This window comes from Emydura macquarii, unplaced genomic scaffold (genome assembly GCF_026122565.2).
Source record: "Emydura macquarii macquarii isolate MOO-44397 ecotype Brisbane River unplaced genomic scaffold, CSIRO-AGI_Emac_v2 contig_1713, whole genome shotgun sequence".
NCBI lineage: Eukaryota > Metazoa > Chordata > Testudines > Chelidae > Emydura > Emydura macquarii.
The window spans coordinates 855,128-872,340 of NW_027131850.1; the positions used below are offsets into that span (position 1 = coordinate 855,128).

General features: G+C 41.4%; 1 protein-coding gene across 1 annotated transcript; it reads right to left on the bottom strand.

Moving 5' to 3' along the window:
* Positions 1-219: 219 nt before the first annotated feature.
* On the bottom strand, positions 220-15,914 carry PSMC1 (proteasome 26S subunit, ATPase 1). The gene is made up of 11 exons (XM_067556325.1): positions 15,772-15,914; positions 14,154-14,207; positions 12,922-13,018; positions 9,925-10,049; positions 8,967-9,152; positions 8,573-8,701; positions 7,837-7,933; positions 6,333-6,522; positions 3,622-3,773; positions 2,030-2,184; positions 220-505 (listed from the first exon to the last, which is right to left on the bottom strand). The coding sequence occupies exons 1-11, from the start codon at positions 15,772-15,774 to the stop codon at positions 371-373; spliced, it is 1,323 nt and encodes a 440-aa protein (XP_067412426.1). The 5' UTR covers positions 15,775-15,914; the 3' UTR covers positions 220-370.
* Positions 15,915-17,213: the final 1,299 nt, after the last annotated feature.

The following is a 17,213-nucleotide window of genomic DNA, read 5'->3' on the forward strand; positions in this document are numbered from 1 at the left end:
CAACTGCCAAATCCAATTCATAGTATGAGGGTTAGAGAAATGTTATAATAAAGTTACTCCCCGTGGTTAGTAAGTTCTATAAAGACTGAACAGTGGTTGCATGTCTTGTTTTCTGAAATCATGAAGCCAGTAGTTGGATGAAAAAATTCATCAAGCCACCACTCTGTAACTGGATAAGTTAATTCATATGTTTGAAGTGCTGACAATTTAAAAAAATCATTCTGAAACAAATGTTTTATTTGGAAATAAGTATTTTATAGACTTACAACTAAACACAGTCCACTCATCATGCTGTACTAAGACCTGTGAAACATTTGTTACCCTTGTATATATTTTGAGAGAGAAAAGTCCCCATGTAGACATACTTATTCTAAAGATAAAGCCCCTCGGGTGTGCCTTCTTGTTTCTTATAGAGAACATTCTCTTTTGATTTTTTGAAGTCTTCATTAGTTACTTTCATTCTGCGTTCTCTCAAAGCCATCAAACCAGCTTCTGTGCAAATTGCCTGCCAAAGAGGAAAGCTGATGTTAATTGCTAGCTATAAACAACTAATTCAAACCACACATACCTTACTGTGACACACCGTTTTCAAATATAATTTTCTAGATGCCACTGCAAACGGAACCATGTTCATCATTACTTGCATTATTTTAAATTATAAAGCTAACAAGACTGACTCTGGAAATCAGAGTTCTCTCTACACCTGTTGAACAAATAGTTCTGTTTCTGATCAAAGCAGTGCTTGCATGCCAATAGGAAGGTAACCTTTACAATAACACTTTTTCCAAGAAACAGCTACATTTAGCGCAGTCCATAACAAGCCTCTGTACGTCTTTAAATAATCTAGTAAATTGAGGGTGCCAGAGTTAGCAGTTGTCAGCTAAAAAGAACTTTCAGATGGATGTTTAGGAGTTCTGGCTCCTTGCCATTTCACTTCTAGTCTCTATTCCCAAATCTGCCACTGAAATCTGTTTTATGGCTTTAGACAAGTTACACTATCTGCATATAAAATTCTTCTCATCTACTTAGGTATAATACCACACAGCTTCATGGAGCCTGTAACTGTGAACTGCTTCAAAAGTCTTGGATGAATAGCATTGTACACCACAAACTACTAATTAACTCCAAGACACTGGCTCCAGATGGCGTAAGAAATACTGGGTTAAATTCACAGAGGCACTTTATAATCCTGTCTAACTTTTAGGCACCTTAAAAATATCACTGGAATTCACAAAGCCAGACTTAGGCAGCTAGGCTCCCTATACAATGAATGGGGATTCACAAAAGCCAGCATGCTAAGTTAGCCAAGGGGAGATGCTAAGGCAAGGGATATGTACTAAGCTCCCCTCCCCTCAGGGAGTTTGATGCCTACAATGATTTTGCAAGAGGAAGAGCTCCCTCAAAACTTTCAGCCCAATGGTTAGGGTACTCACCAGCAATTTGAGACACCCTACTTCAAGTCCCCTCTCTGCCTGTGAGGAAGAAGGGATTGGAAGAAGGCGGTCACCTCTCTGAAGAGTGCTGTAAGCACTGAGCTACGAGAGTCTGATATGAGGCTCTCTAAATCTCTCTCCTGTTGAAGCTGTTCCACCGTGGATAAATTATCTAAAATATTCATTAGAGCAGGGGGACTGGACTGTGGATCTTCCAGATGAGTGCTCTAACCACCAGGCTACAGCATCATTCTCACACTTGCTCTCTCTCTGGCCCAATGACTCATTTATCCATACTGGAACTGCATAGCTGCTCCAGCCCTGCCCCAGAGGTCCTGAAAATCACAGAATTAGTGACCTCTGTGACCAAATTGTATCCTTATCGATTGCTAATTTGGCTCCTCAATCACTGAGGTCTGAGTATCACTGCTCTAATTCAAGCTTAAGGAGAGGCAACAATAAAAGCTTTGAAGGACAGTAAGTAGAGAAGAGGCTGTGTATTTGGATTATAGCATAAAAATCTTAATTCATACCATATATTTAAGCATTTATCATAACTGATGTTTACAAACTTAATCAGCACTAGTGCACCTTACCTTAATATCTGCGCCAGACAGATCATCTTTAGCCATAATTAGCTCATCTAAAGTCACATCATCTGCCAAAGTCATCCTGCTTGTATGGATCTGAAAGATGCGCTTCTTGGTCTTTTCATCTGGTAAGGGGAACTCAATTTTCCTATCAATACGCCCTGTGTGTAGGATAGATATTTAAGTGATTCTGGATTGAAAGCAATGGAGTTTGAGGCGCTCTATCCCCTGAACAAGAAAAGAATGAGCTGTTGCTATTGCACATCTGCCAATACGCCAGAGCCATGTTCTGGGAGAAAAATTGGGGTCAGAGGGTAGGTGAGGCTCCATGCTCGTAAGAATATGGACAAAGATGCTAACTGTGATACATTAATAAAACTATTATACAGTGCTTTGATTGCAGCTGTGCATTAAGCAAAAGATATCATTGAGCTTGTCTATAGTGATACCTAGGTCTCTTTCTTGAATTGGTACGGTTAATACAGAAACCTGTAAGGTGTCTGAGTAGTTGGAATATTTTTCACTCCAGTATGCATTGCTTTACATTTATCAACACAAATTCATTTACCATTGTGTTACCCAATCACAGTGCTTGTTTAGGTCTCTGAAGTTTCTTTCAGTCAACTTTGGTCCTGACTAACCTAAAAAATGACCATCTGCAAAGTCTGTTACCTCACTATTCACTCCTCTTCTCCAGAGTGTTCAATACTAGGTCCAGTGTTGTTTAATATATTAAATAAATGAGGCACCCACTGTTAACCTTCTGACACTATGAAAATTGACCATTTCATCCTATTCTTTGCTTTCTGTTTCCTAACCTGGTTTTGATGCATGACAATACTTCACCTCTCAGACCATGACTATTTAGATTCATTACAAGCCTCTTGTGTGAGACTTTGTCAAAGGCTTTGGAATTCTAAATAAATTATGATATCCAGTTCTTTTTTTGGTATGTTAAAAGAAATTAGAAAGACATGATTTTCCTTCACAGAAACCATGCTGGTTAGATCCTGTCATAACATGATCTTCTAGATGTGATTCTGTTTAATTATTGTTTCAAGCAATACGCCAGGTATATAAGGCTTATTGGCCTGTAGTTTCCCTGTTTCCCTTATAGCTGTTTTTAAATATAGGTACATTTGCTGCCCTTCAATCTTATGGAAGTAGTTGTGCTTAAAGATTGCGTATTTTTGTTAAAATCTCAGCTACTTCATACTTAAGACTCTTTAGACCACTTGCATGCATACCATCTGGACCTGATGAGATACGGTATGGTACATTTAAAATAATTTTCATATTCTTCCTCAGGATTAACAATAATCTTAATGCATTTAAAATGCAATTTCTCCTATAACTGAAAATTACTCTTTCTCCATGCACATACATCAGGATTCATAGTTTACATCCTCTTCATGGGGACTGATGTTTTCGTACTGCTGGATAGTCAAAAAATTTCATTAAGTAAACATTCCTTTGAAACGATAACAGAGTTTCAAACAAACATTCTATAAAGAAAGGTAGAAATGAAATTCAGTACCTGGCACAAGAAGTTTTTGGAGGAAATGCAACTTAAACATGCAAAATAAAAAGTCACTTACCTGGCCTGATTAAGGCTGGATCCAATGTTTCTATTCTGTTTGTGGCCATAATAACTTTCACATCCCCACGTGAGTCAAACCCATCTAACTGGTTCAGCAACTCCAGCATTGTACGCTGGATCTCTCTTTCACCACCAGAATTTGAGTCATATCTTTGAAGGACAAGATAAAAGAAATACAACCAAACCAAATTAAATCCTGTACAAAAGGGTTTTTTTTTACCAACAATAAATGGATCAGCATATTAGAAATAAAGGCTTTGACACTCTACCAACAATTATAAACAGATTTTTAATTCAAAGCTTCAAATACCCACTTCATAGAGGAATGTTATTAAAAATATGCCCTCGTAAATACAGACTTTTCTCAATAGCTTAATCTTGGTCAATTTACCACCTGGGTCCAATAGGCTAAGCAGAGGACAGAGAAACAGCCTTAAAGGGACACCCAACTTGAAAAGTCACATTTCTGTCTGAAAATGAAAGAGGAGCAAAATTAATTTCTGGTTTTCCAGTGTGTTTATGTTGTGGATCTGTGTGTACAGTCAGTTTGTCCCTTCTTATGAACAGAGAAGCAGAAAAATTCTCATCAATTGAACAGGAATTTTTAAAAAAATTCTAAAATGTACTATTTAGAAGTGTGCTCTCCCAGCAACTGATTTAGTTAGTTCATTTCAAATTTTTCATATATGCTCAGATTTTAAGGTCAGAAAGTATTATTACAATCATCTAGTCTGACCTTTGCACAGAAAAGGCCACAGAATTTCACCCAATGCTTCCTGCATCTCATCCAATAATTTGGGGTTGAACCAGAGCCTATATCTATCTAATCCCTTCCTAACAAAACCCTAACCATTTTTTAAAATAAAGGTTTGATTGTAAATGTCATGTTAGCTCTATCATTCTGCTAGTATATAATACCTCTTTCCCTTATCCTTTTTCAGCCTTGTCTATTTAGATTGTAAGCTTTTTGGGGGCAGAGACAGTTTACTGCTCTGTACAGTGCCCAGTGCAATGGGCCTGATTCTTGACTGGTCCCCAGGCAATATCATAATAAAAAATAAAGCTTAGAAACACATCCAACCTTAATGTAAAGACTCAGTGATGATGAATTTATCACATTCCTTGGAAAATTGTTCCAGTGATTAATTACCCTCAGTGTTAAAGCTGTGTGTCATCTCCAATTTGAACTTTGCTGATTTCAGCTTCCAATTGTTAGGACTTGATTGCATCCCTCTAACTGAATCTCTTTGCCTGTATTGATTCAAGTCAGACCTTCAGCATGTTTTACTGCAACAGCTGGATTTTTTTTAAAACAGAAGTATGAAAATGGCACCTCCAGACACCCCAAAATGTGCAAATATATACTGCTACCTCCAACACTTTGATTTTTAAGGCGATAATGGACTGCTTTAAGGACACCTTAAGCTGTGAAGTGCGTCAGTCCCAATTAAACTTTGTTACATCTTCAAAACAGCACAGCCTGGATGCAAGCTGACATTAGTTCAGTGTGACATAATGGCTCACTCACACAGATCAATGTTTATTTATTAACTTCTTCAGTCGACAGTATTACAATTAAAAATGCTATGTAGTAAGCTATGGAAAGTTATTGAGCATGGATTTTTACCATGACACAGCCACAGTTAGTTATTTTAAATTTACCTACAGCGCTACATATCTACATACCAGAATGTATAGACCAGGGATGTCCAACTCAGGGGGGGAGGGAGAGTGGGGGGAAGAAGGGAGGAGGAGGAAACTGGGAGCTCTGGTTCACATGGCCCCTGCCCCCGGCAGCCAGCCTGGATGGGGAGGGGAGCCAGGCTCCCAGTTAGGCTCTTGCAGGCAGCTGCCGCACTGCACAGAGCAGCGTCCCAGCTGGCCAGGGCTGCTACAGGGTGCGGGCTCCAGGGGAGCTGGGCTGGCCTGTGTTCCTGCCGGGTTTGGCCAGGGCTGCTACAGGGTGCGGGCTCCAGGGGAGCTGGGCTGGCCTGTGTTTCTGCCGGGTTTGGCTAGCCTGTGATCTCCCACACCCACCTCTGCTCCTGAGTCCTGGGCTGGTGCAGCGCAGGGCGGTGCAAGGGGCTGGAGTGGAGGGGAGAGGCTGCTGCTGCTCCTGGCCCAGCACCTGGCTGAAGGGAGGGCCTGCTTCTCAGGCTCCAGCTGGGGTGTGTGTGTGTGTGGTGGTGGGGGGGTGGGGGGGGGCTGCTGCTGCATCCAATAAGCCAGGTAGCAGCCTTTGGTGGGCTGGATTCTGGCCTGCGGGTTGGACAACCCAGGTATAGACAAGCATCTACAGATTTATATTAAATAATGACAACAGAAAAATAAGTTATAGTAATCAAATGTCATAGTCAGCTAACGTTGGAGTCATGATGAACTTGTTACACCAAATGGCTGTTTCTGCCTAAAGCGATCCATCATTACATAGCTGCACTGTTCGTTACTGCTACAACAGCAGCTAACTTTTGGCATATCTTTTAATAAAAAATATTTGAGATAAAGTTGTATAGTTTTGAAGTAACTACGTCAAATTTTACGTGTCAAAAAATGGAAATGTTGTTTATATTAAAAATCATTTAACCTATCAATGATGAAGAGAGAAATTCAACAGCAACTCACATAAAAGGAAATGTTTTGGATAACTTCCCTATTGTTCTTGGCAAAATTATTATTATATTGCGTGGAAGCATGAATGCAATACACTACCTCTTTGTACCAATGGCATCAATTTCATCAATAAAGACGATTGATGGAGCATGCTCCTCAGCTACGCGGAACAATTCACGCACAAGTTTTGGACCATCACCTAGGTACTTCTGTATAAGCTCGGAGCCAACAACTCTCAGAAAGGTTGCTGAAGTCTGGTTTGCCACTGCTTTGGCTAGTAAGGTTTTACCTATTATCAATTATAAAGAAACATTTCAGTTAGAGTTTGCAGTAACTATTTTTAATTAAAAAAAATACTAATGAAATACAGAACAGGCTGATGTGCCAGGTATAATTACATTAAAATTACAATTCAATGACCAAGGCCCAGATCCAGAAACGGGCTTAGGTATTGCAATTCTGAGCGTCACAGTGCTGAACTTTTACACACCTAGAAAATCACAGACACAAAACTGTGATCCACAACAATTGAGTTAGGCATGTAGACTTCCTGTACAATGAATGAGGAGAGTTAGGTGCCTTAGAACATGATCCTCAAAAACCAACAAGCTAGCTTCCTGCCTAAGCTAGACTATGACATGGGTGTATTTTGGAGACAGGCACCTACCTCTGAAAGAAGACCTGCTGCCTTGAGTCAGGCAGCTTAGGTGCCTAAGGCATTTCTTGTGGGTATGACTGGTACAGGGTCACTGGACCCTGGGTCTCCCACACCCCAGGTGAGTGTCGTAACTACTGCAATGCAGAGTCAGTCTCTCTCTCTCTTTCTCTTTGGCTCAATGACTATTTAAGTATTTATCCACAGTGGAACAGCCACTGGACAAGTGAGAAAGACTCTGTAGCCCACTCGTTAATGCATCCACCTGGGAGATGGGAGACCCAGGATCCAGTCCCCATGCCCCAATGACTCCTTAAGTATTTATCCACAGTGGAACAGCTTTAACCAGAGAAACTGAGGAAGCCACACATCAGAATATCCCATAGTTCAGTGGCTAGAGCACTCTCTTGACAGGTAAGATTTGAACAAGGGTCTCCCTTCCAGCAGAGAGAGGGAATTGAATCTGGGTCACTAACGCCCTAGATGAGTACTCTAACCACTGGGATAAAGTTATAAGGGGGGCACACCATCACCTCAAGGAAGATTCTGAACAGGACCTGATCCAGTAGGTGGCCTCAGAACACGCCTACCAGAATAGGCGCCACATGTGACTTCGGTGCATGAACACTTATCTTCCCCCAGTTTGTGAATTGCTCTGTGGCTTAGGCGGGAGATAGGCTTCCAGGCATCTACAGGGAGGTACTAGTGTGCATGCCCAGAAGCAGAAATTCAAGTGCTGAGGGAATTTTTACCCTGAAAACTTAGGTGCTGAATGAGTTTAGGGGCCCATGGGATGCGACAAGAGTTTTGTGAATCGCAGTGGAGCCAGAATTGGGATTTAGGCATCTAAACCTGTCTTGTAGGCACCCAATTACCTTTGTGGATCTACATCTAATACCTTCAATGGGATTAACTGAGTATATTTAATGTTAGTGTTATGTAGGATACCTGTCCCAGGTGGGCCATATAGAATTACTCCTTTGGGTGGCTTTATACCCATCTCTTCATAATACTCAGGATGGGTGAGAGGAAGCTCCACAGACTCCTACAGCATAAGAACAAGTATTAAAGCATTTTACAAATACTGACTAACTAACCCGCACAATAGTCACATGAGGTAGTTGAGTATTATTGTCCCCATTTTAGAGATGAAAATACTAAGGCTGAATAGGTGCCCAGCCAAAGGTCACATAGCAAGTCAATCTCAGAGCTTAATTTAAAATTCAGGAATTCCTGGTTCCTCGTCCTATGTGCAGAGCATTAGTTAATGCCTTTGTAATCTGAGGATTATTAAACAAGAGAAATATGTTTCTCAATGTGTTAATTACAAAATGTTGAGGACAACATTTTTTTAAAAAATGTCACTTGTGTTTTGGGTGTCCAACTTGAGTCACCTTAAAAGTACCTATTTCAGAGGGTAGGGAAATCACGTCTCTTTAAAGTAAGGGAAAGTAGGACGCCCAAAATCACTAGTCACTTTTGAAAATCTTGATCTAATTGTAAAAAAACTGCTAAGGCTCAGGATTTTAAATATACAAAATCCCAGAAAACTCAGTGCTGTCATGGGTTTCACAGCAACTGTGAGAATTCATGCACAAGTTTTGGACCACCATCTAGGTAACTTCCTGATAACAGATGCTTAAAGGTTTTCTTTTTAATTAGATAAGTTAGTAAATATGAATACCTTAATTTCTTGAATCTGATTGTCAAGGCCACCAATGTCAGCGTATGTCTCCTGAGGGGCCTTCTCCACTTTCATTACTGTAACTAAAGGATCTGTGTCATCCATCAGGACTCCTATCACAGCATGAACCTAGCCCAAGTGGTATACCAATATCAAACATAAGTAAAGTAGTATGCAATTTACTGAAGTATGATCCTAAAGATAAAACACAAAGCTACTCAGCAATCCAAGATTAAACATACTGTACATTCACACAACAACATGAAATACCCAAAGCACATAACTGTGGAGCTTACATTATGGTACTCTTGTAACAGATTCCAAAAACAAAGGCTAGTTCAGAGGAGTACTAGAACTTGCACATCACTCATCTTCATATTGTGAGACAACTTACCTTATGATTGAGCAAAACAGAGCAGCCTGGTTCTAGGAGATCCTTGTCCACAAAAGACAGAATACTGACATAGTGTTCTGATCCCACTGATGTAGACACTATAGCGTGATTATCATCAATAATCTCCTCCAGGGTACCTACAGACATTGGAGTTCCTCTCAGATCATCCACCTTTGATCTCTCTTCCTACAAGAAACAAACAAGCAATAGTAAAGAACTAAACAGAAACAAAAAGTTAGTTTCTGCAGAACATGCAATGTATTGCTTTAAACATATGTACTAAAGAAAGAACAATTGCCTATGTGAAGGGAAAATGGAAATTCATTACCCAGTTCTTTTGACAAATATTTGATGAAAAAAGCTCTTTCTATTTCATCTGATGGGTATAGATTTCATGGTCCCTGAAAATGTAGTTCCCACAGCAGAGAAGAATAGGAGCTCCCTTTTCTCTCTGCTAGGAGCAGTCAAGAAGCTAAACCACTTGTTTAATCTGTTTTTGTTTTATGTCTATGCAACTTACCCTATAAGAACATGTATGTGTCTAGCACATTCCATCCCTTCTCTGCTGGCTGGCCACCTTGGGGAATTCCACCTTCAGAGAGACACTAAATGAAAACACTGCTGCCTCACCTGTTATAAACTGTACCTAAACTCAACCCACTGGTCCAGTCCCCAATATTCCTGAAAGTAAACTCCTTCATCAACTAGGTAGCAGCTGGGTAAGCTGTTCTTCAACTAGGTAGCAGCTGGGTAAGGAGACTGTACCTTCTATATGTTATTAAATAAAATTAAAGTAAATATTAAATAAAGTATTTAGTCTGGTTTATAAATGGCAACCACTGTTTATTTCCAGGATTTGTGCATCAACTAGTTTATACTGTTTACAATTTTACTTCTAAAGATCTAGGTTAGTAGATCTCAATTTTAATATGAATGTAATAATTTCCTTGAGACTTACCTCTTGCTTTTCTTCCAAAGGTTTCATCTGTTCCTGATTTCTGATAAATTCTTCCTCCATAAGGAGATAATCTTTAATTCTTTCTAATTTCAACAATTTGAGTCTGCATTGTGTGTGAGGTGTCACTGTAATGAAAGAAGTAGAACCACTGTATATCGGACTCTCATTTAGACATGGTATAAACCATTCAATTCACTCCTAGAAATTGTTGGCCTACTCCTTATTAACAGGCCATCTTAATCATTACCCAAAGGCCTGTAAACTAAGAAATCCACCATCAAAACTTTTCAAAATACTAATTATTTAACTGAAACTCTCTACCAGATTTTCTTCCAAATGTCACAATTACCTTCCACCACAACAGTCACTGGGGTAATGGCTTCGCTTTAGGTGTTTGAAGTACTTTTCTATAAATCTACCCAACCTCTACAGAGGATTCTCATTCAGTGGATGAGTCAATATGCCCAGAATCTAACATATAAGGTAAGAGAGCATCAAGCAGAGGTAGAGGCATTGCAGACTAATAACATGCTCTAGCAGCCATAGCCACTACCAAGCTGATACCTCACCACAAAAAAGGCTCCAAAGGCCTAGAGTATGGATGTAATTTCTCAAGGGGTTTCCAACATTCAGGGAGCACAGTAAGGCAATACTTCATTCCACTTTAAACATAGTAGAGCATAAGAATGGCCATACTGGGTCAGACTTAATAGTCCATCTAGTCCAGTGTCCTATCTTCTGACACTGGCCAATGCCAGGTGCTTCAGAGTGAATGAACGGAACAGGCAATCATCATCCCATCGCCCACTCCCAGCTTCTGGAAATCAGAATCTATGGATACCCAGAGCATGGGGCTGCATCCCTGACCATCTTGACTAATAGCCATTGATGGGCCTATCCTCCATGAACTTATTTAATTTTTTTGAACCCTCATAGTTTTGGCCTTCACAACTTCTCCTGGCAACGAGTTCCACAGGTTGACTGCGTAGTGTGAAGTACTTCCTTTTGTTTGTTTTAAACCTGCTGCATATTAATTTCATTGGATGACTTCTGGTTCACATGTTATGTGAAGGAATAAATAACGCTGCCTTATTCACTTTCTCTACACCACTCATGATTTTACAGACCTCTATCATATCGCATTAGTTGTCTCTTTTCCAAGCAGAGAATCTTTTTAATCTCTCCTCATGTGGAAGCTGTTCCATACCCCTAATCATTTCTGTTGCCCTTTTCTGTACCTTTTCTAATTCTAATTTATCTTTTTTGAGATGGAGTGACCAGAATTGAATGCAGTATTCAAGCACATACTATGGATTTATATAGTGGCATATTTTCTGTCTTATTATCTATCCCTTTCCTAATGGTTCCTAACATTGTTAGCTTTTTTGACTGCTTCTGCACATTGAGCAGAAAAGCAAAAGAAGAAAAATCCACAGAAGAATCACTAAGTCACCCCAGAACAAAAACTATAGTATTAGAAATAAATTAACCATGGTAAACAAAAGGTCACTTCAAACTAATGAAGCAACGGACTATCAGCCAACCAAAAGTACAGCCTTGAAACAGAGCAAGTTCAATAGATCAAGCTGCAGTACATCTTAAATACGCCAAATCCTGGAAGACCCAATTCTAGAGAGTTTATTGTTTTTCTCCTTTCTTCTCCTCCTCCACCTTTTACTAAAAATCAGCTGTAACGACATTACTGAATGCACAGTTTCACCAGTGTTTATAACAGAATCAGTGAGCATAGTTTCCTTTTTCCTTGTCCTGCCCCATATGTTAGGTTCATCTACAGTATTTAGTCCAGATTCTGAATGCTCTTCCCAGACCCTTAGTGCCTCACCCTGATGGAGAGCTTCAAAGAGAACAAAAATGCCAGCTACAATCCCCCAGGAAAAGGCTCAGTTAAAGAGGAATTCATAGGTCTTCCTTAAACTAGGACTTTATTCACTGTTGTAGATACACCTGTGCAAAGTGCTCATGTACATGAGTTACAGAAGTACAGCACAATTTGTACCAGTGCAGCTTATTCCAGCTACAACAAACTGTGTGGAACCAAAGTAAATCCTGTTTGCTCTAGGGCTTTGTACCAGCATGATACACCAGTGGCTAAAAACTTAGTACAGAAAAGGCCATAGATACAAAGCAAATTCATGTCCTACTCAGCAAAAGCTTCACACAATAAGTGTCAAAACAAAAGTTCTCCCCCTTGACAACCTTCCAAATCAAGAAAGGACCTCGGGGGGGGGGGGGGGGGGGGGGGGAGGAGGAATAGCCTGCTTTTCTTGTCCCATCATAACCACCTCACTCCACTCCCCAATTCCATTTAGTTTCATTCTGCAAGTTTCATTTGGGGATGTGGGGAGAATTACAACAGCAGCAAACACAATCATATATACAGAGCAAATCTAATGGCAAAATACAATTGTTAAGTATTACAAGCAATCACTTTCATCACAACATTGCATAATTTAATACTATATCCCTTGTGAGTTCACCAGTTCAGATCCTCTGCAGCAGTTAAAAACATCTGATATACTACTGTCCATTTATCGGTCATGTATCTTCATTACTGTCCTACTATTGGACTGAATATGAAACCCACTCAAACGTGTGTGCATTTTACAGAGAACAAATCCTACTGGTACCGCACAAGGACAATGTTTCACAATTTACTGATACTTGAAATGAATACAAGACTTATTTTTGTTGTTTACATGTGCAAATCAGACTCTGAACATCACTATAATAATCTCTATACCAGAATACCACAATAACCTTAACGAAGCAACAGGGAAATTGTAAAGATTTTATTAGCAAGCATGTTAACTTTGGTTTTGCAGTTTAGTCATTTGACATTTACGTCTAATCCTACAGTAAGATCTGTGGGAGCAGACCCCCTATATGCCCTTGTAGAGCTTGTTGCAGGATCAAAACCCTAAATCCCACAATATTATAACAGCTTTGTGAGATTGTAGGAGAAATAAAGGAACTTACCCAGTGGGAGTTTGCTGGCTGCATCTGGTCCCTTTGTTTTCTTCTTCTTTTTCCCCACTCTAGTTGGAACTGGAGGTTCATATTTCTTCTTCTTATCCTTTTAAAACAAATAAACCAACCCCCCCATCCCATCAGAATAGTTATGTTAAGAACAAACCATTGAAATCCACCGCACTGCCAAGGTGAAGAAGAACTCAATTTGAAAGTGAACTGCAATGCAAAAGAAATATTGGGTTTGTGTCCTTTACTCCTCCTTTATGATATATAACATGGAAAGAGGGAGGCTTTAAAAAAAGAAGCAGTTTTTTTCCAGTTTACTTTATGCATTAGATATCAACTTGAGTTGATGAAGAACTTTGCCAATTTTTGGAGAACTAGGAAGCTGATGTCACAGGAGGCTGAAATCTGAGCTGTAAATCTTCTAGGTCCCTGCAAGTGAGGCTTAAGGGAGAGAGGATGTTGAATCTGAAGCCTTGTCTACACCAGAGAATCGCACTATTGCTCTCTGCACTAGTATGATGGTGTAAACTGCAGCAAGGCAAAGTGTTTACACTAGTCATCCTATTTCACACAGTGCACAGCATTCACACAGAGAACACCTTGCTCTGCTGCAGCAGCACTGCACAGTAGAGACTTATCCCAGTGTTATTTTACATCATAAAGGAGCAGTGAGGTTTTGCAGTTTGTTTACTTTGCAGTTCAATCTATTTCCAACATATATTAAAGTCAGTTATTTTGTACGTTTATAAGTTTGCCTACATAAACAGAGTTCTAGCTCAGAAGAACTCATTTTTCTTCCTAAACCACAAGAAAAAAAGCCATACAAGCTGAATTTTTAAAAATGCACATGCACCCGTGACCCTAATGTATGCTCACAAGTGCCAAATCGGTACTCACAAATCAGATATCAGCGTGCAGATTTTGGAAAGTCAACTCCTTTGTGACCGACAGATATTTTTATTCCACTGTTTGTAAATAAGATTTTACTGCCATGTAATTTTTACAGCTTATAGAGCAAGCCATTTTCTGAGTAAAGCATATAAGTTCTTCTGCAACATGAATATGGAAGTGGTATTTGGGGAGGCTAGAAAATTTAAGCAAAGGGCAAATTTTAGGCAGTTTTGAGTACATGGAACAAAAGATTATTTACAAACAATCCATTGCTGAAAACCCTGGAAGTAGTCATGCACTTCACCCTATTAAAAAAGGGCATTTGATTATTCATTATTTACCTTGTCATCCTTCTTGCCACCGCCAGGACCATGTCCACCACTCTGACTTTGACCCTAAAGGAAAACAAAGACAACACCCAATGAAAGCAAGCAAACTATTTGTACCTGGAATACTAAGAATCATAAAAGACTCAGACTTTTGCAAAAGAAATATTTAATTAGATGCATCTTAATAAGGATAAAACAAACTGCTGGTAAATCCCAGAATAAATCAATCTTCTCAAGCAGGAGAGTTACTGAAGGGATTTGACTGACCAAAGGGCAAGGAAGATTATTCCAGTGTCTATGTTTAGGACTGCTACAGCACTGCACTAGCTCGGTGCGTAATGGTAATATCCTCTTCCTTTAAAGCATAAGGTACTGGCCATAGTTGAACTAGATATGCCAGGAATATGGCAATCCCTATTTCCAAGGCCTGTAAATTACTCACTTGTCAATAATACAACTAATCATGTAAAGGCAGTGTAATCATCTGTACTAAATCAAGGATTGATATTAAAGCTAGTGAGAAGAGATTATCAGACAGGTATGTTCATTGAATAAACCAAATTATGTCAAAATTTCACATTTTTAGTGAGTCAGACTATAAAAGTCTAAATAAAGCTAAAATATAAATTAGCTTTTGCTAATGGGTTAAGGCAATGAAACTATAATGCTGTGTGTTTTAATTGTGTATTATATGCTTAATACACTATCAGCTTTTGGGATGTTTTTCTTAAAGCACCAGCTAATGGAGTCGTGGTTATATGAGCATCTAAGCTGCCATTAAAAAAAGACAAAAACCAAAACAGGGTTCTAGACTTCGTGGTTGTGAACAAAAGCCTGAAAATGTGACCCAAGTGTTCTCCAAAGGTTCAAACAGATAAAAACAACCAAAAACATATTTTTAAAATCTCAAGAATTTTAAGATACTTGGGATTTTTGAACACTTGGTGTTGGCAATACCCTACACTGCACGGCACCATGTCAGCACTTTGAGATCTACTGATGAAGAGTGTTAGGTCAGAATTCGGTATTTTTATTATTTAACTCGACAATTAACAAACCAATTGCGGGTGTGGGTGGGAAACGGGGGCCGGATCTGGCACCAGCCCGGCTTTACTCGATTTTGCCAAGTACAGATACGCAAGGCTACTGAAGGGTTTTTTCTTTCTTTCCACTCTCCTGCTGGTAGCGGGTAGGAAGGGAGATTGCCCACATGTGACACGCTCGCAGCTTTGCCGTGCCCCCACCCTCACTGTTCCTCCTGTGCCATGTAGCACCAGCGATCTGCTCCCTGCGCTCGTCGGCGGGGCAAGCCGGGCTTTGTGCCTGATGGCGACCGGCCCCTCCTGGGCAGACTCCGTTACCGTATGGGGGGGAGGGGAGAAGGGAAGAGGACTTTACGGTGTAGCGCTGAGCTGGTAAATAACCACCTCGTGCTGCTACCGGGCCGGAGGCCGCAGCGGGGGATGGGCGATGACTCCGCATAACCCGAGCCGGCGGAAAGGAGGAGCCGGGCCCCGCAGGCTGACCGAGGCGGGGGTCCCGGACACTCTTCATATCCCCCGCCCCTCGGTCTCCCAGCTGCAGCCCCCTCGGTGCCGGTGGGGGAGAAACGGACTCGGCGCTCACTCACCATCCTGCACCCACCGGAAGCGCCGCGGGCCGCTTCTGGGAGCCGACAGGGGCCTGGACGGGAACCGGGATGGGATAGGCGGAGGTGGGTGGGACCGCTCGTACGGAGCCCGAGAAGAGCCAAGCGCGGCCGCGGAGAGCGCGAGAGGGAGGAGCTTGGTGGTGGAAAGGACGGGCTGGGGAAGAGCGGGAGGCGTGTGTCCACCCAGCCTCTAACCCTATGGACGAGGAGGGGTTGGGATGGCGTTAGCGGGGGATGGGTCACGCGGGCTGCGGCGCGCGCTAGGAATGAGTGACGCGCCGAACCGAACTGGTAACCGCGGGGAGCGGAGCGGCGCTGGGCGCGCGGGGCTGCTCCGAGCCAGGGGGGAGCGCGCGCGCGCGCGCGTGCGGCAGGTTCGCGTTCGCGGCGGGGCCCGTGTCAGACTCGGGTCGGGGGCGCTGTGGGGCTAGCAGCGCCCGTGGCAGAGCAGCCCCTGCTGTCCCCGGTGACTTGTCCTGCGGCTGCCCCTGGTCCGAGTTAAACTCGCTCTTGTTTCTGGAGAGGATGTTCCTGTCCTCGCCGGGTCCCTCCCTCGGTGCCAGTCCCTCCCGTGGCGCTTTATGTTTCCGTCCCATTTCCCATCCTCGTTGGGTTTCCCTGACACCCACCGAATGAACGAAGAAGTGAAAACCCGTCACCCTGGTTCCCGCTTTCTGAACCTGCCCCTTGTCTTGGCTCCTCTCACCCACGCCTGCGTCCAAGAAAAATGTTGAGCCAACGTAAGACAAGACAGCCAGAAGATGATGACTTGATATGATCAAATATCGGAACAATGCACATCCTTCTCTCCTAAGCAGCTAGACAGAAGCTAAAGTTTAACTAGCTGTTCTGAAAAAAACTTTATAGATCTCTTCTCCCTTAGCTCATTTCAGGGATCTCAGATCATTCAGGGCTGGGCAGAACAAGTGGATCTTGGCTCTTTCTTGCAACCGCAGTATGCAAGGAAAGCTGTAGAGGGCTCTATATAACTAAAGTTCACCACGATGCTGAAGGGATAGTAGGAACCAAATTCAAGCCTGGTGCAAGCATAACTCCTTTGAACCTGCTGGAGTTTGGCTTGGTTACCCCAGGGCTAATTCAGACATAGGAGTTTGTTTTTTGCTTTAACAAACAATGCACTCATCATACCCCAGTTGTAATAATTGGGTCTACAAATTTACCTTAATTGAGCTCAATTGTAAGAAGTGAGTGAAAGTTCATAAAATGAACCTATAACAATCAATGTTAATGGGAAAAGGTGCAAAAGGGAGACAGACAGACAGAATTAATCCCAACTAAAAGGCCTACTAATATAGTTTGACTATATTAAAATCATGCCTGGTAAACAAGAAAAGTATGGGAGTGGAAATCAATGAACCAAAGTTGGTGTGTCAGAAATTAAGCCTAAGTGTTGAACAAAA